This window comes from Phacochoerus africanus, chromosome 6 (assembly GCF_016906955.1).
Source record: "Phacochoerus africanus isolate WHEZ1 chromosome 6, ROS_Pafr_v1, whole genome shotgun sequence".
NCBI classification, from domain to species: domain Eukaryota; kingdom Metazoa; phylum Chordata; class Mammalia; order Artiodactyla; family Suidae; genus Phacochoerus; species Phacochoerus africanus.
This window is the reverse complement of record NC_062549.1, coordinates 103,616,456-103,639,309: the sequence shown is the minus strand read 5'-3', so window position 1 is coordinate 103,639,309 and position 22,854 is coordinate 103,616,456. Positions and strand designations below refer to the sequence as shown.

The 22,854-nt window shown below is 36.3% G+C and overlaps 1 protein-coding gene across 2 annotated transcripts in view; it reads left to right on the top strand.

The window, feature by feature from the left end:
• Positions 1-19,530, top strand: part of MAN1A2 (mannosidase alpha class 1A member 2) — a 159,338-nt gene extending 139,808 nt beyond the window's left edge. For both annotated transcript variants that reach the window (XM_047784896.1, XM_047784897.1), the window contains one exon: positions 14,926-19,530. In XM_047784896.1, coding sequence (XP_047640852.1) covers positions 14,926-15,058 — 133 coding nt within the window. In that variant the 3' untranslated portion in view covers positions 15,059-19,530. The remainder of the gene's footprint in view (positions 1-14,925) is intronic.
• Positions 19,531-22,854: the final 3,324 nt, after the last annotated feature.

Here is a 22,854-nt window from a genome sequence, read left to right as displayed (position 1 = left end):
GAGGAAGGGTATGGTTATGGATCTTGGAGAAATTCAAGAGCTATTAGACATCACATCAGAGGAGTTAACAGAAGACACGTACTTCCCAACCAGTAGCAGATGATGAGGAAGAAGACAGAAAAAGCTGTTCCAGAAACAAACGGACCTTAGACAGTGTGGTGGGAGGGTTCCACTTATTCAAGTCTGCTTTTGACTTCTTTTATGACATGGACCTTCTATGATACGAGCACTGAAACGAAAGCAAACAGTGGAAGAAGGATTAGTACCACATAGAAACATTTTTAGAGCTACGAAAAGGCAAAAAGTCAGAATGTATGATGTATTTGCACATAGCTGTATGAGTGTGCTTGCCTCCCCGTCCACCTCCCCTACCTCTGAGACAGCAAGACTACCCGCCCCCTCCTCAGCCTACTCAGCGCGAAGGCTGGCTCTCTGATGATCCACATCCACTTAATGAATAGAGCATTGTTCTGTACAGTTAATAAACTTAACCTGTTGTGCATGTGTGTGTCTTCATGTGAAAATCTAATAACTATATGGGAAGAACATGCAGAATGAGATGTTTTTGTATTATCATCACTTCAGTATTTATTCCTATGTAGGCACAAGATCAGTAATATTTACTATAAAATGAATTCTGCATTAGTTTCCTTAGCATTTTATAATTTGGCTTTCAAATTACGTTACTGTGCAGTATGCATACCCCCATCTCTCTCTCATAATTGGAGAAACTGGGTACCAACCTGTCATCACAGGTGGTAGTTTTTGAAAATATGTGGCAGTGTTTACAATTCTGTGTTACTATGACTATGACTATAACAATATGCCATAAAAATTTTCTAATCATTTATTCAGGTATAGCCTAGGCTACTGTGAAGCAATCATATCAGTTATACTAGGCTACCATAAAACAATCATATTGCTGCTTCTGTGTTATCAGTGCATGAACCTGCAAATAAATATGAATCTCTTTCACATTGTCTTTCATTTTTTTACTTGTAGTGTTAGTAATATATATAACATCTACAGTGTTTGATGCCGTTACTGACAGACTATTAGAATCCACATATAGCTGTCATAGAATAGTTGTCTTTCTCTGACTTATCTCACTTTAGTATAGTGCACTCAAAGTCCATGTATGTTGTTGCAAATGTCAGGATTTCCTTCTTTCTCATAGCTGAATAGTATGCCATTGTGTGTGTATATGCACCACATCTTTATCCTTTCATCTGTTGATGAACGCTGGAGTTGTTTGCATATTTTAGCGACTGTGAAACTTGGCTAATACTGCAACAAACATGGGAGTGCAGGTATCTATCTCTTTGATACCCTATTTTCATTTGTTTTGGATATATACCCAAAAGTGGGGCTGCTGGATTGTATGATTGTTCTGTTTTTAATTTTTTTTAATGTTTTATTCTTTGCTGCAGTATAGTTGATTTACATTGTTTTGTTAATGTCTGCTATAGAGCAGAGTGGCTCAGTTATACACACACACATTCCTTTTTTTTCATATTCTTTTCTGTTATGGTTTATCACAGGATATTGAATGTAGTTCCCTGTGCTATATAGTAGGACCTTGTTGTTTATCCATTCTACATGTAATAGTTTGCGTCTGCTAACCCCAAACTCCCACTCCATCCCTTCCCCCTTGGCAACTGCAAATGTTCTCTATGTCTGTGAGTCTATTTCTGTTTCATGAATAAGTTCATTTGTGCCATATTTTAGATTCCACATATAAGTAACATGTGATGTTTGTCTTTATCTTTCTGACTTACTTCACTTAGTATGATAATCTCTAATTGCGTCCATGTTGCTGGGATTATTTTGTTCTTTTTATGGCTGAGTAATATTCTATTGTATATGTGTACCACACCTTTATCTATTCACCTGTTGATGGACATTTAGATTGTTTCCATGTCTTGTCTATTGTAAATAGTGCTACTATGAACATAAGGGTACATGTATCTTTTCTCTTTATAATTTTGTCTGGATATATGCCCAAGAGTGGGTTTGCTGGATCACATGACAACTCAGTTTTTAGTTTTTACTGTTTTCCATAGTGGCTGCACCAACTTATTGTCCCATCATCAGTGTAGGAGGGTTACCTCTTCTCCACATCCTTTCTAGCATTTGTTGTTTGTAGGCTTTTTAATGATGGCCCTTCTGACTGGTGTGAGATGGTACCTCATTGTAGTTTTGATTTGCATTTCTCTAATACTTAGTGATGTGGAACATCTTTTCAAGTGCCTATTGGCCATTTGTATGTCTTCTTTGGAGACATACCTGTTTTGGTCTCATGCCCATTTTTCAGTTGGGCTTTTTTGTTTTGTTGTTGAGTTGTATGAGCTATTTTTGTATTTTGCAAATTAAGCCCTTGTTGGCTACATTGTTTGCAAATATTTTCTTCAGTTCTGCAGGTTGTCTTTTCATTTTGTTTATGGTTTCCTTTGCTGTGCAAAAAAGCTTGTAATTTTGATTAGATACCACTTGTTTTTACTTTTATTTTTGCCACCTTGGGAAATTGACCCAAGAAAACATTTGTATGATTTATGTCAAAGAATGTTTTCCCTGTATTCTCTTCTAGGAGTTTTATGGTGTCCTATTTTATGCTTAAGTCTTAAACCATTTTGAGTTTATTTTGTGTATGGTATAAGGGTGTGTTCTAACTTGATTTATTGACATGCAGCTGTCCAGTTTTGCCAGCACCACTTGCTGAAGAGATTTTTTCTCCAGTTTCATATTCCTGCCTCCTTTGTTGAAGATTGGTTGACCAAGAGTATGTGGGTTTCTATTCCATTGATCCGTCTGTCTGTTTTTTGCCAGTACCACACCATTTTGATTACTGTAGCTTTGCAGTATTGTCTGAAGTCTGAGAAGGTTATGCCTCCTCTTTGTTCTTTTTCCTCAGGATTTCTTTGGCAATTCTGGGTTTTTCATGGTTCCATATAAATTTTAGGATTATTTGTTCTAGTTCTGTGAACAGTGTCATGGGTTATTTGATAGGGATCACATTAAATCTATAGATTACTTTGAGTAGTATGGCCATTTTAATGCTATTAATTTTTCCAATCCAAGAGCATGGGATATCTTTCCATTTCTTTGAATAATCTTCCTTTATTAATGTTTCCTCCATACTGTTTTCCTAGTGGCAATACCAAGATACATTCCTACCAGGAGTACACAAGTGTTTCTTTTTCTCCATATCTTCACCAACATCTATTATCTCTTGTCTTTTTGATAATGGTCATTCTGATGGTGTAAGATGATATTTCATTATGGTTTTGATTTGCATTTCCCCAATGATTGTTGATGTTGAGCATCGTTGCATGTATCAGCTGTTGGCCATTTCTACATCTTTTTTGGAAAATGTGCAGTTCTGTCCATTTTTTACTTTGTTTTGTTTTTAACTATTGAGTCATATTAGTTCTTTACGTATTTAGGTTATTAACACCTATCAGATAGACAATTTTCAGTTATTTTCTCCCACTCTGTAGGATTGTTTCCTTTGCTCTGCAGATGCTTTTTAGTTTGATATAGTTCTGCTTACTTATTTTTTTCCTATGTTGTTTCTGCTTTTTGTGTCATATCCAAAAAATTGTTACCAAGACCCGCATCAAGGAGCTCTTTCTCTCCGTGTTTTTTCCTAGAAACTTTACAATTTCAGTCTTAAGTAGTAGTTTGTAATTGATCATTTCTAACTATTTTTAAGCATCCCTAATTATCCTATATAAAATTTTAATTGCCCCCATTCCCTTTTTCCCTTACTTAAGTTTTCTCCATAGCACCTATCTTCTAACATCTTGTTTAATTCCCTTAGGTTCCCCAACTTAGAATATAAAGTTCACAAGGAGTATATTTTAGTTATTGTTGTACCTCTAGCATCTAGTGGGGCCACACATACTTGTTTCAGTTAAATATTTATGGAATGAAGGATTAAATCATTGGATTCTAAGAGAGAGATCTGAAAAACAGCAATTTTATATATAAGATCTTTAAAAAGTGGGAGTGGGAAGGAGAAGAGAATAATAGACCTATTTTGTTTCCTGCTTCAGGCTCAGGGCTTAGAATCAGAATTAGGTTAGTGCTAGAATATAGCTAATAATGAATGGGCCAAAGAATTGATAAAGTAAGAAGAAAGAGTCCAAGGCAAGATGTCAAAACAGGGAAATTAGGGCAGTTAACCTGTTTTCAGTAAGGAGTCAAAGATTCAGATGCCCACATGGAGGAGAAAAGCAGAAACAGTACAAACTAACTAGTGTTAGCAGTTTAAAAAGTTAGTAAACCTAGGGTAGTGGTTCTTAAATTTAAGCATGCATCAGAATCACCTGGAAAGCTTCTTAAAACACAGATCACTGGGTTCTAGTGCCAAAGTTCCTGAGTAGGTCTGGAGTGAGGTCTGAGAATTTGCATTTGCAGCAAGTTCCTAGGTGAGGCTGATACTGCTAGTCTGGAGATCACATTTTGAGAACTACTGACACCAGTGACTCAGTAAACCATTTATGGAAGCAATTATGGATCAAGGAATTATCTATGCTGACAAGAAATAGCTAGTGTATCATGCGGTCAGGTGGGCAAATCTTTGCTTGACTGCTGTATTTATGTAGTCTCCTCAAAAGGTGTACTGAAGAACCAGAACTGGGGTCTCCACAGTGTTTTTAACTCCTCTTAACCACAGTATCAATGCAATCCAAATATACAGACACACAGAGTGAATTTCACTTGCACTCTTGATAAGCAGTTTTTCAGTTTCCAAACTCTGTACTTTGATATATCCTTGCCAGTTTTCTTTTGCTACAGTAGAGGGAGCTACAACTCAAATTGTGCTCATGTATCAGTAACCCTTAAGATTATTTTCCTTTTCTGTCAGCCTTTTTTCTTACCTTTAAAAATTGGCTTTATTGAAGCATTCGAAGTATACATTTCATTGTGTTTTGGCAAATATATAAGCCTGGGTAAGTACCACCACAGGTGATATGGAACATCTCCATTCTAGTCTTGCTGTGAGTTCTACCCCAACCCTGAGCAGATAGCTGCTTTCTGTCACTATAGGTTGCCTGATGGTGCATTATGCACTTATTTTTGTCTGGCATTATTTTTGTCATAGTATTTCTTAGATCAGTCAGTGTTATTGCATGTATCAGTAGTTCATGCCTTTCTCTCGGTAAATATACTGCTATATGACTTTATCACTTTTTTTAAATTCATTCACTTTTTGTTGGTCCATTAGTCATAAATTTTTGAAAGGCATCTAGAAAAAAAGGAATTATGTTTTTGGTCCATTAGTCATAAACTTTTGAAAGACATCTAGAAAAAAAGGAATTATGTTTGTTGACCATTTGAATACACAGATGCGTCTTGCTCTTAACTTTTTCTGTCTAGAAACTTTTTATTTCTTCCTTAAAACTAACGTCATCTGATTTGCTATTGTCATATAATTATTATCAAATAATGTGCTATTAAATAAAATTCTAAGTGTTTTTAATCTTGGTGCCGCTTAAAGCAGAGATGGTAGAGATAGAACTGTAGGAGCTAAAATTTGTGGCAACAGTCTTCCTATCAAAACTCAAGTAAATATTGTTATATAATGTTTATTGCTCTAAGTTTGTTCTGGTTTTAAAAAAAATTCCAGTGACACTTCTATTTCTCCCTTTGAAAACAATTTTACTAAGCATATTTTTCTTGATATTTAGCTAGGTTGGCTAATTAGCTGCTTTTTCTAGGAGAATATTTTAATGTTATAAAAAGCTAGTTATACGTAGTATAATAGATTTGTAATGAAGGAACATACCAAAATGTTAATTTTAGCATCTAGAAGGTGAGTGTATGTCGGTTTCACTGTAACATTCTTTCAAGGTTTCTATAGGTTTGAAAGTTTTATAGTAAAATATTGAGGTAGGGGGAAAGAGGAAAAAAGCTAGTAAATTGTTATTCAGGTATTGTTGCTGATGTTATCATATCCTGTAGTAGTTCTGGTTCTTCTTTTTATAGTTATTGTTATTTTTCTCTGCTGTAAAGTTATTCTCAGTATAAGCAAATGAATGCGCAGTTAGCCAGCTATCACAGTATTAAAGCTAATTCCCTAGTGAACAAGGTTTTGAAGTAGGTTCAAAGACAGTTCTGATAATGGTTTTGTCAACAAAGCATTGAGTAGTATGATTCAGTTTGTCATCGAAAGTATCTAAGTAATACATTTGTGAGAAAGGAAGAATCAGTGAGATCATTGGAGTAAGGATTCTTAGCAAAAAAAATAAAGAGGGAAGACTGAAAAACAAAGCCCTTATTATTCCCTTCCATTTATTCTTTATTTTTTATCTTTTATCTTGTCCGTAACTGTATCCTAAAGTAACTTTCTACCTGTGAGAGGACTATTTTTCCAGCTGGATGAGAAAATTAGCATTAAATCTCCTGTTCTCTGCTATTCTCTGCTCACTTCCCCCTGAAGGCTAGTTTACAAACTAAGTCAAGTCAGTAGTATTCCTTAAATAGCTACTCTCTTTTCAGAATTGTGCTCTTTGAGAATTAAAGCATATGAAACATACTTTACTCATGAGCTTGCAGTCTAGTTAAGAAATCTCTTACTTCTGGACATGGGCAAACTCAATAAAAGTATATATAGTCAAGTGCTAAATAGAATATAAATATTTTGGAAATTCAGAGAAAAGAACTTTGATGTAAACTAACTCTAGTTATGAGTAAAATACTGAAATGATGCTAAATGATACATAAGATGTTAACAGATGATATAAGGCAGAAAGTCACTTCATGAAAAGAGGGCTCCAGCTTGAGATAATAAATGCTAGCTTTCATTAAAAAGACACTAAGAAAACTAGCCTGACTAAAAAACATTACTAAAAAACATCCCTAAAAGTAATGGAAGGTAGGATTCTAGAATCGAAATCGGGGAAGCAGCAGTATGGATAAACATTGAGGACATCATGTGAAGTGAAATAAGTCATCACAAAAGAACAATACTGTTACAGTTCACTTACATGAAGTATCCACAGTCAAATGCAAAGGAAAAGAAAGTAGACAGGGGTTACCAGGGCCTGGGGGAGGGGGGAAAAAGGAAGTTGTTTAAAGGGTATAGAGTTTCAGTTTTGCAAGACGAAAACATTTTGTGACTATACTTAACACTGCTGAATTTAAAAATGGTTAAGTTGGTAAATTTTATGTTATGCGTTTTTTACTATTTTTCAATAAAAAATTAGAAAAGCATTGGTGTTCTACAAAGGAAATCATAAGATTTAAAATGCCAAAACATCTATACTTTAACTCCAACCCCTATAGCTTACCCTGGAATGTTGTGAAAGGAAAACAAATACAAGTGAGAGGAAACTAGAGCTCCAAGAGGAGAAAAGTAACTTGTTATTTTAAATGATTATAAGGAGCCAAAGAAATTACATATCAAGGTACTACTACAAATGTAATTTTTGTAATCATTATTAATATTCTTTCATGAATAATGGAGAGAAACACAGCAGAATAGATACATAATTTAAAGAAGGGAAAAGCTGGATTACGAAAAATGAAAGTAGATCAATTTAATGTCCATTTTCACAAAATTCCAAAAAAGCATGGTATAAAGTCTTTAGAAAAAATTAGTAATCATGAAGAGCCAGAAAGGGTTCCTAAAAACAAGTTCTTGCTGGACAAACTCTAGTGGTCTTTTTGAACTGGTTAATAAGGTTAATAATAGAGGGTAAGGGATTCCATGAATATGGTTATGTGGTGTTCAGCAAATCATTTGACAGAATATTTAAAAATGGAGGAGTAGGATTGTTGCTTCTTTAATATGGAATAATGGAGATCAGATTTACCCTTCCCCTTGAAACAAACAGGTAAATTATATGTAAAACAGTGAGTTTCAAAACACTGGACAAGAGACAATGAAGGATTGTAATCTCTGAGAAAAGGGACCCAAGATGGGTGGACCTTGTGTAGGCCCCAGCTTGCTGTCTTGATGGAGTTTCCAGTCCACTGCACAGCAAGGGAGGCCTGAGGCAGAGTGCAGCCAGCTCTTTGAGGAGCTTGAACTGTGAGTCCAAGGAAACTAAGAGAGCTAGTGTCCACAGAAAAGTACCAGGGAGGAGAGAGCTGCACATAGAGAACCCAGGAGAACCCCCTGGAGCATTCAGCAGAATGAAGAAACTACCTGAGTAGAGGGAAAGAATCATCTCTGAGGGAAGAAGGGAAACAGTGTGTGGTGATCATACAGGGCCAGGGACAGTGCCTGTTTCAATAACATAACTGGAAAAGCTCCTGATTCATGGGGCACCAAGTAGAGGACTCAGGAAAGTCCTACATCAGTAGTGGCGTGGCAGGGGGGTGGTAATCTACAGCTTTGGATCTACGTAGCAAATCATAATAACAACATCTGTGAACTGTGTAACAACTGCATGTGGCTTAAAATACATGAAATTGAGATCTTTGAAAGAGAAGGCAGAGGGATGAATGAAAAAAAAAATTGGCCGTAATCTTGCCAAACTCAATGTAAACACTATATCCACTGATTCAAGAAGCTGAACAAACTTCAAGGACAAGATATATGAAGAATACTTCAGCCAAAGCACATGTAATCCAATTGCTCAAAAATAATGATAAAGGAAAAAAGTCTTAAAAGCAACCAGAGGAAAAAGACAAGTTAGGTAAAAAGGAACAAGCAAATGTAAGAATGACAGCAGAGACCTCATTGGAAACAAAACTAATATGATAGCTATAAAATAGCTAAAGATATTAGCAAATCATACCTAACAACATATTAAATCAGTAACACATCATGACCCAAGTTGGCTTATTCCAGGTATGGAGACTTGATTTAACATTTTAAAATCAGTGAAATGTAAAAGAAAAACCCTATGATCACCTCAATAGACAGAAAAATCATTTGACAAAATTCAGCATCCATTCCTGGTAAAACTCTTAGCAAACAAAAAGCAGAAAGGGTTGCTTTTAACTGGATAAAGAATATATAAAGAACCTATAGCTAATCATACTATAGGTTCCTTAGTTCCTCCTAAGATCTGGAATAAGACAAGGATGTCTGTTCTCTTCTTTTTAGCTGCATACTGGAGATTCTCTCCAGTGCAGTCAGACAAGAAAAAGAAATAAAAGACATCCAGACTAGAAAAGAAGAAGTAAATCTAACCTTTTTTTTTTTTTTTTCTTCTACATGGGACATGATTGTCCTCTCTAAAAATCCTATTGAGTTTCTCAAAAAGTTGCTAGAACTAGTAAGTGAATTTAGCAGGGTTGGAGATAGAAGATTAATATGTTAAAATCAATTGTGTGTACTACCAGTACACTCAAAAAATGCTGCTTGTAATAACATACAGGTAAATATTTAGGGATAAATCTTGCCAAAACATATAAAAGACCTGTACACTGAAAACCAAAATTCATTTCTGAAAGAAATTATGGGCCCAAATAAATGGAGAGATTCATTTTCTCTATGGCTCTGAAAACTCAGTATTGTTAATTTTCCCTCAATTGATCTGTAGTTATACAGTCCCAGTCAAAATCTCTGAAGGTTTTTTTGGTAGAAATTAATGAGCTCTTTCTAAATTTCATGTGGAAATGCAAAGAACCTAGAAACCAAGACAAGTTTGAGAAAGAACAAAGTTAACTAATATTACCTGATTTCAAGATTTACTATAAAGCTAACATAATAAAACTGTTATAATCAAAACACTGTGGTATTGCTGTAACAGCTAATAATAATTGATAGACAAATATGTCAATGAAACAGAATAGAGAATCGGGTGGGGGAATCTCGAGTCCCCTGAGTCCTCCCCACCTGATTTTCTCTTCTGTTTCGTTGTCATATTTGTGTGTGTGTGTGTATAGGCAGCTGATTTTTGACAGAAGTACAAAGAAAATGCAATAAGAAAAGATAGACTTTTTAACAAAAAGTGCTAGAATAATTGACTAGAATAGTGCTAGAATAACTTGTAGTAGAAAACGTAGAAGAAAATCTTTGTGACCTCGGGCTAGGCAAAGATTTCTTAGGTATTATACCAAAAGCATAATCCTTTATAAAAGAACAAATTGATGAATTGATCTAAAAATTAAAAACATCTGCTCTTTAAAAAGCATTTGAAAGAAAATGAAATGATGAAAAAATAGGCCACAGACTGGGATAAAGTCTTTGCAAAGTGTATACCTGATAAAGAACTTGTATCTAGGTTGTATAATTAGTTCTCAAAACTCGGCAATAAGATAATGTGCAGCCAATTTAAAACTGGGCAGAAGAGTTAACAGACATGTCACTGTCACTTGTATCTTCAGAGGAGATGGATGTCAAATAAGCTCCTGAAAAAATGCTCAACATCATTAGCACAAATTAAAAATACAATGAGATACCACTATGCACTTGTTAGAATATCAAAATCTACACACACCTGAAGATATGTCTCTTTTCTTTTGACTTTGGACTTTCTGTGTGAAGATATAATGTATGGATAATCTTATAATTCTGAGGAGAAAGTAAAAAAAAAAAATAATGGAGATCCTGATTACTGGGGGGAAAAAAATAAAACAAAATCTCTTTCCAACTCAGAGAATCCTTTTCACAAATGTAGCAGAAAAAGAAAACATTTTTGTTGTTGAATAAGCCTTAAACCAGACTGCAATTTGCGTCACAGTCAGATGGCAAAGACAGACAGAAATTTCGTCTTTCTATATAACCAGGTAGATACAGTCAATTATGTATATGTTCTGAAGATAAGTAACTTGTCTTCAGGTAAGAGTACAATTGACCCTTGAGCAGAAGGAATTTGAACTGCATGCGTCTGCTAATATGCGTGTATTTATCAGTAGTAAACACTGGAGCAGTACACGGTAATAGGTTGGTTGAATCCATGTATGTGGAGGAACGGCGAATACGCAGGGCCCGTGGATACAGTGATCAGGTTAACTTCCACTTTGTTCTGGGATCTGGGGTACCTTCTTGACAGCACCGTTTGCTCTACATAGTTCATTCTGAATTTGCTGGGTGATTGGGTGGCCGTCTGTGTTAACTGCCTCTATCCAAAGGAAAAATAATGCTTCTGTCTTTATGACGAAGGAGCTTGGAGAAAAGCCCCTAAACTAACCTCCCACAGTGACAGGAGGATTGGGGTGCTCTCTTCCCTGATGTTCACATTTCAAAGGCATGGCTTCCCAGCTTCTTAAGGAAAACATTCCTGTATTGTAAAGCTGGCAAGAAGTTTAAACTTGTAAAAAAATTTATGTACATATCAAAGGGACAGAAGTTTTCCTAAGTCAATGACCTAAGAAAAGGGATGAGGTCTTTCAGCACCAGGAAAAATTTAATATTTTTTTATTAATCTTTAAAAAACCCAGAGATCTAACTGTTTTACTGCTGAATTAACCAACCTTTGTTTCCATCTATCTCTAGGCTTTTTGTTATATGAAGTAATTCAACTGTTTGTGTAGTTTAGGTAGCCTCCATCCTATAGGAAAATTGTCCTAACTTATTTGACCCCTAAAGGCCAAGGAAAATGAATTTTCCCCAGCTTCCTTATATCTCAGGACAAAATCTAATAAACCATTGAAAGCATACCAGAAATGTTTTGCCCGCTTCAGTTTATCTTTTTTAAAAATGCATGTGATCCATAATATATCCACATTTGTTTCATTATTTTTTCTTCCCCACTTTAAGATTTGAGGAAAAGATGTGTGGAGAGTAAGAGGGGGCAGATCTTTTGGAAAGGTTAATGTATGTTTTAATGTGTCATCTTTTAGGATATAATTCCACTGAGTCTCTTCAGTTTAATTCGATTTCTAACCAGTCTGTTCCTGAGACATTATATAAACATTAAGAATAAAAATGAAGTGGAAGGTTTATGTTAATGGTTTTTCAAACATTGGAGGTTTTCTTATGAGATACTTGCAGTCCCCATCGCAAGCTGTGAGAGCTGTAACATCTGTCCATGACGCCCTGGACATTGCCATTGGTAGTTGTGAGAAAGAAGAAACAAAGCAGCAAGACTCATTTGATCAACAGAAGGGATTAAGGAAAGAACGCTCGATAGTTGGTCCTTTGAGCCTTACCATTTCTTCACAGGCACTTAAGTGCTTCTCCTAAGATTTGGTTGACTGTTCTTTCTGTAAAACTTTCCTATTCCGTGGTTACCACTAACACTTAGGTTGAGATGACTTCTGGCACCATCTCCTCCTCTGAATGTCTTGTTTTTTTTTATAAAGATAAAAGAGATGTATGTGAACTGCATTTAAAAATAGCTCTAAAAAGTAAGCAAGACATCCCTTAAAACTGAAGTACTTAACAGCACCTTTTTACATACTTAGAGACCTCTTTTCTCTCTAATTTCGAACCAGAGTTTTTAAATAATCCTGATTAGAAGAAAAAAATATCTGGTAGTTTGATAGCTCATTTAGACTGCAGACTTTTCTCAACTTTTACAGTGAAGACACTTTTTTTAGGTTTTTATTTTTTCTATTATAGTTGATTTACAATGTTCTGTCAGTTTCTGCTGTATAGTAAAGTGACCCAGTCGTGTGTGTGTGTGTGTGTGTGTGTGTGTGTTCTTTTTCTCCCATTATCCTCCATCATGTTACATCACAAGTGACTAGATACTTCTCCAGTTGTTCTATTGGTTTTTTTTGTTTTGTTTTTTTGTCTTTTTGCTATTTCTTGGGCCGCTCCCTCGGCATATGGAGGTTCCCAGGCTAGGGGTCGAATCAGAGCTGCAGCCACCAGCCTACGCCAGAGCCACAGCAACGCGGGATCCGAGCCGCGTCTGCAACCTACACCACAGCTCACACAGCAACGCCGGATCGTTAACCCACTGAGCATGGTCAGGAACTGAACCCGCAACCTCATGGTTCCTAGTCGGATTCGTTAACCACTGCGCCACGACGGGAACTATTGTTCTATTGTTAAATCAGAGTATATACCATGTTCTTGACATGAATTGTTTAGTTATATTACTTTAATTTCTAAATATATCTATAAACCCATAGCCTAGCCCCCACTCTCTAGGAATTATCCGACTCTCCAGAAAGTGGTCAGTCTTGTTCTAAACCCCTGCTGAAGGTCCAGAGGTATCCCACAGAGGGCAGGTGTGGAAGTTGTATTATTTCTTAGGGCTGCCATAACAAATTACCACCAACTTGGCATAACAGAAATTTATTCTTTCACATTCTGGAGGCCTGAAGTCTGAGATCCGTTTCCTCTGAAGATCTTCCTCGGATGGTGGGAGCCTAACTTCAGTCTTTACCTCTGCCTTCCCACAACTTTCTTCCCTGTAGGTCTCTGAGTCCAAATCTCTTCTTCTTTCTCCCATAAAGGTAGAAGTCATTGGGTTTAGGGCTCACCCTAAATCCAGGGTGATTTCCTCTTGAGATTCTTGATTAATTATATCCCAGAGACCCTATTTCCAAATAAAGTCACATTCTGAGGCTCCAGGTAGACAAGAGTGGGGGATGGAGGTGGTGTACTATTCAACCCACTACAGTATTAGTAAGATTATTGTTAAATGGTTGTTTAAAAATAATAATACTTCTATCTAAAGTTTATCTAAAACTTTCACATTCATTATCATTCTGATTTTTATAACATTTGTGTTTACATGAGGTGATTCCATCCCCCGTGGAAAGGAATCATTTTGCAGGAAACTGCATTTTCTCCCTCTATTCCTTCACCTTACTCCTCTCCAAAGAAGTGATGAGATTAGAGCAAGCCTGACCCATTACCCACATGTAACCAGGGGACATGCAGCTGCACAGAACATAGCTCTCCTGGGCATGTTTTTGCTCAGAACACAGAGAGCTTGTGCTTCTGATATCCATACAGTAAGCAGACCCAGCAGAGTCTCTTGCTCTGTCCATCCAGGTCTTTTTCAGTTCTGGCTTCTCTCTCTGTAAGCTGGTGAATAAATCAGTCAAGCAGGTCTTAAGGTCAAGGCTCAAGGAGTGAGGTTAGAGGCCTTGTTTCTCTCCATTTTAGCTTTATAGGGTATAAAGTTGATTAGCAACCCCCATTTAGCCCTGTTTATTACTCTGTCATTTAGAACTATGCCAGTAACCAGAAAAGATAGTAATGTGCCTATTTTAAAAATAAATTTAGCTAAAATACTATGAAGGAATTCTTCACCAAAGCCTACTAAGGCCCAGCTAGTTAATTGCTAAGATCAAGAGTTAAAGCCCAGATTTCCTGACTCCTTATGGTTGTCTTATACTCACTTTGATGACCCCCTAATAGAATTCAGATTGGAATTTGCCCAGTATTATACCTAAGAATCATTATGTGTGTAAACTATCCTTTTTAATTTCTAAGTTACCGCTGTGGCTTGAAATATTCATAGAGCGGTAGGAATCCTAACCTTCATATAAACAATATTATTACCTATTCAGAGAGGCTGATAACTTGTTAAACCTCCTGTAAATCTATAATGTTTCTGCAACCTTTATTTTGCAGTACCTGCACCAAGAACTGCAACAACTGGTGTATTGGGAGGGTATAAAAGTCCTGGCTGTGTCCTTCAGTGTTTATAAATAAATGTGAATTAACTAATTTCACAGTTAGACTGCGAGCTCTGTAAACTGCCAAAGTATATGATTAATATTACATCTGAGTTTTCAAAGAATGTCTCTGAAAAATTATGAATTGGTTTGTTTTATGCCATTTTATGGCATTGTTGTTTTATGTGCTTCAAATGGGTATGTGGAATTTGCTTCTTAACTGCCTTATTTCAGAGGTCTAGTTATTCATCTTACTGGATTTTCTTATGCACCATTCTGGAATCCATTATTTTGGTGTGAATCACTTGAGATGAGGTTCATTCTCTGATGTGTTTTTCATCAAAGCCGTTCAGAATAAGCTATGGGTGTCCTCTGCTCTGGGACCACTTGATCTTCTCATTGAATTCTAACGGAAACTCATTTTTCCCCTTTTATTTTCAGGTATTTGTATCTGCTGTTCTCCAGTGATGACCTTTTACCTTTAGACCACTGGGTATTTAATACAGAGGCTCACCCTCTACCCGTGTTACATTTAGCCAACACCACGCTTTCAAGAAATCCTGCTGTTCGATGAAAGCAGCTCCAGAAAGACCATTCTCACCTGTGTTTTGTTTACATGGACCACTGCAGAGATTCGTCTGGAGAGGGGCCTTTTGAAAACCTGGACCTCTTAAGTCAATATGGCAAGGTGAAACATGACTATTCCCTGCAAGACTTTTCAACTTGTAGATATCTCAACTTTGAAATGATTCCATTTTATACCTGACCAAAACATATCCTGGTGTGTATGGGACAGAGACCTGATGTGCTTGGATTCCTAACAAGATGGTCACATGAGAAATTATGCCTGCTACTACTGTATTGCTTTCAGCATCCTGGAATCCGGAGGCTAGACTTCCTGAGAATAAGCCGAGAATGTGGAGCACTTCGCAGGAATTAGAGATGGCCTTTGGAACCAGTTATGTATTTGTTTCCTCCCAAAGTGGAGCAGCTCTCAAGTCAAAATATTTATGCATTGTTTATCCCTTTTTGCTCCATTTTTAATAATGGAATGTATAAACAGTAACAAAAGAACAGTGTAACTACATCGGCAGCAAGAAGACTTGAAAAAGAACCAGAGTACCTATCCCTGTCTGAATTTTCAAGTTCCCCATTAGATGACTGGACTGGCAACCATTTCAAATCTCAGTCTATTTCCATTGAAATTTTGTGGTTAAATTTGTTTTCTCTGGGGGCATGATCTCACAAAGAATACTCCTCAAGTCTTTGTCTCCACATGGAATCGTTGAAACTGCTATTTATCATAACCACTACTTAAGAGCCTGGGTTTGGGATTTTGTGCATGTTGTTCAGTCTCGTGTTGGTAGCATGACAAAAAGTGGGGAAAATGCCACAGTTCGTTGCCTTGAAACCTGTTCTAAGAGAAAGCCTTGGTTTTGTTGGTAGGAGATTATTTTTCCAAACCAGCAAATCTACCAAGTACCTTTTATCCACATTAACCTCATTCTAAACTCAGTAGAATCCCTCGATTGACAGCTCTCTTTCTGTAGCTCGGCACAATTCACTGTACTGTTGTGCAGCTCTGAATTCACCTTAATAAGCCACCTTACATCTACAGTGTATTACATCGAAAGCAAAAATACAGTGAAACTTCCTTAACTCTTCTTGGGACAGGGGATCCTTTATTATCCCATCAGATGCGTGAGTTTTTCACAAATATTTTTTTGTAAAAAATAAATCCAGCTTGTATTTTCTCCAAGGATATTTACAGAAATCCAAAGCATCAATCAGAATAGTTTCAAAATAATTTTCAGTGTCTAAAATATGGTGTAATTAATTCTGTTGCACTAAATGTGGGCTATATCTAAGAGGCTTTCTCTTACCGTCAATAGATTTTGCCATGGTATTTCTTTAAAGAGATGACTGTTTCTTTATATTTTGGGGGGAAGGACTTTAATTTTATTATGAACTATAAGATAAATAAGGCTTATAAACTTTATGTCCCTTGAATTTATGTCACTCTTTCATCTTTACATTTAATACAAACAGCTTCCATTGACAGTAATAGTTGGAAGTAGTATTAATTAGTCTAATATTGACTTTGAATTGGAATATTCCATGAAATGACGTATAGGAAGCCCACTTTAGAATTCTGAAGGCTTACTTTCTTACTTTGATAGTTTTTCTTTTTTCCTCTTTTATTAGCATGTGGTGGGTTTAAATTGAGAAAAGCTTTAATAAACTAATAAAATTAAGTATTTCTAAGGATGATCATCTTATACCACAAATAGTCAGACAGTCCTCACGGTTCAGCAAATGATCCATAAAGGATAACCACCTCAAGATTTTCAGTATACATAGAAAGTAAGGATGTAGAGCCAGTTGCATTATTTAAATCTTTAGGAGAGTTAAATTTTAGTACACATGTTGAAATTGTAATACCTTTTACTAGTTAAAAAATTAAAAATTTTAAATGAGAGTGGTAGATGACTAACTTTTAGAAGAGAGAGGGAAAGTATTTGGCTCTCAAAAATGTTAGCTTTCCTCCTAAAAATAGCACAAGCCCACTTATGAGTCACGAAAGCAAATGAAAAACTTGACTTGGCAAAAGACCTAGAACAGCTGCGGAGATGGCAATGAACCCTCCCTCACTTTGTTTAGAAGAATGCAGAAGAAAGGGGCCTTCCTGGTTCCCCAGGAACTTCTCAAAGAATGAGACGACAGAACGCCCTCCCAAGTGCTCTGTGTGTATTTCTCGGATGATTGGAGCTCAAGAGAAGGCATGTCTGGTACAAGCAAAAAGTTAGAGAGGGATGGAGGGAGCGTCTTCTCCATCATCTCCCTACCTTCCAAGTGACGATAAGAAGACTGCAGCCTGTAACACTGCTTCCTTTTTTTTTCCTTCTCTGAATACCAAAGGCAATTCAATTTAAGTCAGCTACAAATGGCTTGCCAGTGTCATGTTTTATTTTTGCTATAGATTTTAAAAATTATTTTCTCCAAGATCAGTCCTTATTCTGCTTAGTCCTTCCAAGAATATTCTTCACTTTGTTCTGTCCTTTACAGTCCTTTGCATTTTGTAGACCTTATTACTCAGGTTAAATACTCATTGTATTTAGAAGACCTTCTGCAAAGAGCCTAGAAATGCTCCTGATCAGGTGCCTCCTCAAAAGCTGACACATTGCTTTGTGCCTTTGGCACAAATGTGCAGAGTAGATAGATCATTTGGTATGTGAAAGAAAAAAAAAAAAGATGTCGAACACCCCCTCTAGCTTCTGTATTTATTTTCTTTCAGAATTTTAGGATCATACTTTTTGGTTCAAACCAGTATAAAGTTGTTAAAACCAAGAGAATGGGGTCCCAACCAAGAAGAAGACTCAGTGCTGAAAAATAAGTACCCAGTCGCAGGGTTCTTACTTTCTGGTGGGTTGCACAGATGTGCTGTTTTATGTCTCTCTGTCTCACCTTCTTCCTGTCTTTGAGATGTTTGTATGTAAAAGCGAACCTGGGTATGGAAGCGACGTGTTCTTTATGTTGGATATTGACCCCTACTCTCTCTGATGTCCCCTGGGGCAACCCAGGGCTTCCCTTGGTAGATTTTAACCAAGCGGTTCAAAATTTTGATCATTCACTTCTCATCTCCATTCTCCATTGCCAAAGTCTTTGTCAGAACTACAGATTTTTTGGTAAAAGGTTGTGCTTGCCATTCTCATCATGCGGTTCCTCCTTAGGCCTGCCTGGATTTCCTTGAAAGAGTGGGTGAGTGAGTGAGAGAGTGAATGAACCAACACCAAGTACCTAATGTGTGCCAAGCAAGCATTGTGCTAGGTTCTTTCAAGTATTAGAACACTTTGTGATTCCTATGGCATTTTCTGTATAAGTGTAGTTCATACCATTTTAAATGTTTTCCAGTATGATTCATGTTACAGAATCCTTAATTTTATATTTCATTTAAATTAAAGAAGAAAAGAAATGGTTTATAATATATTTTAAACAATATGTTACTATATAATACTAACAGCTATAATTGTAGTTAATAACTAATGTCTCTTGGAAAATGTCAAAGAAATACTTGATTTCTGATGCAACTTTGACTAAAATATCTACTTTAGAAATAAAAACATTCTTATTTTGCTATATCACTTTAATTACATAATTAAAAGTTAATGTTTTATAGAAAAGCTGGTTATTTTGTATTCCAAAATTTTTGTCACATAATTCATGGATAAAATTTGCAGTTGTACATTGTTTGTGCTCTGCTATGGGTCCTAGTAGTGGTCCCATGCTGTTAACTATAAAGAAAAATATACTAAAATATTTCTGTGTTCCTAATAACAGTTCCTAGTAATGGTATTTTACATTCTTATTTTTCTTTAGGTTTCCTTACCCTCAAATTGGCTAGCTCTTATCTTATCCACTCTTTTCATACATATATACATTAGTATAATTGTACACAGACTTTTAATACTGTGTTTGTTAATTAACAAACTCAGTTGTTAACTGTTTTGGCTGCGCAAATTCTAAGCAGAATATTTGAGTAGCCAAATATGATCTGGAGATATTTAAATGCACTTATTCTGGTCCAAAAACATTGGTGAAGATGATTTTCTGTTCCTTTAGCTCATTCAGATCATGTTCTTTGTGTTCTATAATGGATCAGCAAGCTTTACTCTAAAGGGCCAGAAAATAGATATTTTAGGCTTTGTGAGCCGTACTGTCTCTATCTGTACTACTCAGCTCTGCTGTTGAAACATAAAAGCAGGTGTGACAGTATATGGGGGGGTGGGAGCTTGGCTGTATTCCAGTAAACCTTTATTTACAAAAACATGGAGGGCTGGATATGACCCATGGATCATAGTTGTCGACCTTTGGTCCCGATTTTAACTTGTATGAGACCCTGTAAACTTTGATAGGCATCTTTTATCTGTGTTTTGAGTACCTAATTCATTTTTAAAGCAAAAGATGTGTGTTAAGTATGATTGTATGTATTTGTGTAACCTAAAGCTATATATTTTGTTATCTTGAAAATAGATGTATTCTATTGGAGTCTGTTCAGGTTTCAGTTTGATACAACTGTCTTGAAAGCGGCATTTTTGCGTGTGTGTGTGGTGGGGTCTGCTGTCAGCCCTTATCCTTGCCTTGTCATTTATTGCCACAATTCCAGAGTCTCCATGTGAAAGGAAGGATCTCTGTGGTGTCAAAAGAGTGTATTTGCTCTAAGTTCTGCTGGCTCACTGACCTTTGGACCAGGACTCTGGATTACTGGAGCTGCGAAGATTTTTCCACTTGAATACTCTTAGAGCCCTATGACAAGAATATGATAGAATTTCTGACCTTTGTGCTGCAGAAACCAATCTCTTGGAAAATTTTTAAGCAACAGGAAATGGGTTATGTGCCTCAGTTGCCATTTGGCAACCACTGTTCCTTTTTAAGACTACAGTGGGGTCCCACCCCTGTTACCTCTAGAACAGCCTAAATCTGAGGAGTGCAGAGAAAAGGAGTATTCAGAAGAAGAGTTCCCCTTCTCTCTCCTTGCACTTGCCTCAAATCCTTTTCAAGTCAATAGCATTATTTCAGAATGTCATCGTGCGTCATATTTAAAGCAGCCTCCACCTTAGCCTCTTAACTGTTTAACAACGAATCCATCTTAAACTTTGAGCCCAGCAGAACTCATAAAATTACATGACACCATATTTGCTAGTACATGTATTCATGTGCCAATCATCCCAAAAATAGATTTTTCACTAAGAAGTTCATCAATTATTTCACTATATTTGGAAATCCTACAGGAGGGAAAGCCTATACTTAGAGTGATAGAGGGAGCATACCTTATAAATGTGGCTTTTCTAGGTCCAGCATCCTAGACAGATGGCTTCAGCTCAGTGTGAATGTAAGTGTGAGTACACAAACACACCCACATACACACATGTTAATATGCAGAGGATTTTAAACAGTTACAAATGTCTTGTAGCCATTTGAATGCTATAGAATTCTACTGCAACTTTCATACCAGAAAACTCCATGGAGATAAGCTCAGCTCTTTCTTGGGAAAATATATTTTTTAGAAAATTTAGAAACTAGTTTTTGTTGGATTAGTTACATACAGCATCCCCGGTTTTATTACTGGATTTGGAAGTTGAAATGCCATTTCTCAATCTTACTGGTCTCAAATTCACTGGTCTATTTTTTTCCCTAAACTAGTAAGTGGGGCAAGTATAACCTAAATCAGTATCCACCGGCCACTCTTAAACTGATTTCCAGTCATATCCTCCGTATGTAATTTTTATAAATTAAAGGTAAGATTGTATATTAAAGATTAAATAAAGATGTTCTTTAAGTGAAAAGGCTGTTTATCCTTCATTTGTACCCACTGATAACAATAGAGTTCAGTCTTCCTATTTTCAGAACAACTTTGGCCTTTACAGTAACTGGTGGTCTTCAGTCTTCCACATTCAAAAAGTATTTATTCCTAAACTTCATATTCCTTGATGTTAGAGAAATGAAGAGCTTGCTTAAAGGGTAATTTTCATGTTATCTGACTTTAAGAAAACCAATCGTAGACCTGTGTGACGATTTTCTAGTATGACTGCCTGTTATCTCTAAGCCCCAGTCTAGTCCAACCTCTGAGACCATCAAGCTTAAAAATTACCTTAATCACTGGATCTCATTCTGCCACATTAAAATCTAACTTGACCTGCTTGTGAAGGTTCCTGGGCTAGGGACTGAACCCACACCATAGCAGTGACAGTACTGGGTCCTTAACCTGCTGAGCCACCAAGGAACTCCAAGCACAGGCTATTTAAAACTGTGTCCATGGAGCATCAAATGGGGTGGTAGCAATGCCTGAAATGACAGCCAATTTACATCCTTGAGGTCTAATTCTTCCTGGCACAGTGAATTTTAACTTGATCAAAATTTTAAACTAAAAAATTTATGTTAATAGATGTATCCAAATTAATTGTGGACTTGTCTGTTCAGAAGCAACTAAAACAAGACCAGATAAAAGAATAAGGATCTCTGAGTAACTATAATTTGCTAAAATCTGGGTCTCTCTCTGTCTACCAGTTACCTGAAATTTTCACCATTACTTCATTGATTTACAAAAGACTATCAGCATGCAAGTAGCATTCATGTTAAGAGTATGGGTTCATAGAAACAGAGAGTAGGTTGGTAATTACTAGGGGGTGCGGGAAATGGGAAGATGTTGGCCCAAGGGTCTAAACTTCATGTATAAGGTAAACAGGTTTTGGAATGTAATGTGCAGCATGATGGCTGTAGTTGACACTGTATCGTGTACTTGAAAGTTGCTAAGAGACTAGATCTTAAATGTTCTCATCACACACACATACCAAAAAAATGTGTATGATGTGATGAATGTTTGTTGCCTAACCTTATTGTAATCATTGCATATTAGATACATAGAGCAAATCATAGGCACCTTCAATTTAAACCATGCTGTGCCAATTATATCTCAAATGGCTATGTCTTTAAAAAACCAAAAAAGTATGGATTCAGATGGTGAGAAGTTGCAACTTGTTGGCTGACCTAACAAATTTCTTTAAAAAATTTTTGTGATAAAATATAATTTAAAATATGCTATTTTAAACACATTTAAGTGTAAAAACCAGTGGCATTAATAATTACATTAACTGTTGTAATATATATTTATGTTACCATTACCACTATATTTCCAGAACTTTTTCGTCACTCCACACAATCTCTGTAACCATGAATAATTCCCTATTCTCCCCTTCCCTCAAGAAAATTTCAGTTTCTTGGCCCCAAGAAAATGCTAAACTTTTTTGTCTGTAAAAGAAAGATAACACAGGATTTTTAGGAGAATTAAATAAGAAAAATCCATATACCAGGGCTGCAATAAGCTCACAACTTTAGTTGCTATTTTTAGTTCTTTTCATTAGCCACATTTTAAGTAATAAATTATAAAAAATAGAAAAAATGTTATAAAGAGGGCAGTAAAGAACCAAGAAAATTATTAGTTCTACTTCCTTCTTTTATTCATAAGGAAATTGAAACCAAAGGGGCTAAAATGAAGGCATTAGATGATCTTTAAAGTGGTTTGGCAGGTTTATCATTCATAATTTTTTAAACGTTGTGTGCAGTTTTGTTGCTATAAAGAAAGGCTAATGACATGAAAATATATTAATAATATATATGAACCGAGCAGTTTAAAAAGCTGTGTGTGGAGTTCCCATAGTGGCTCAGTGGTTAACAAATCCGACTAGGAACCATGAGGTTGCTTGCGGGTTCGATCCCTGGCCTTGCTTAGCGGGTTAAGGATCTGGCGTTGCCATGAGCTGTGGTAAAGGTCACAGACGCGGCTCGGATCCCGTGTTGCTGTGGTTCTGGAGT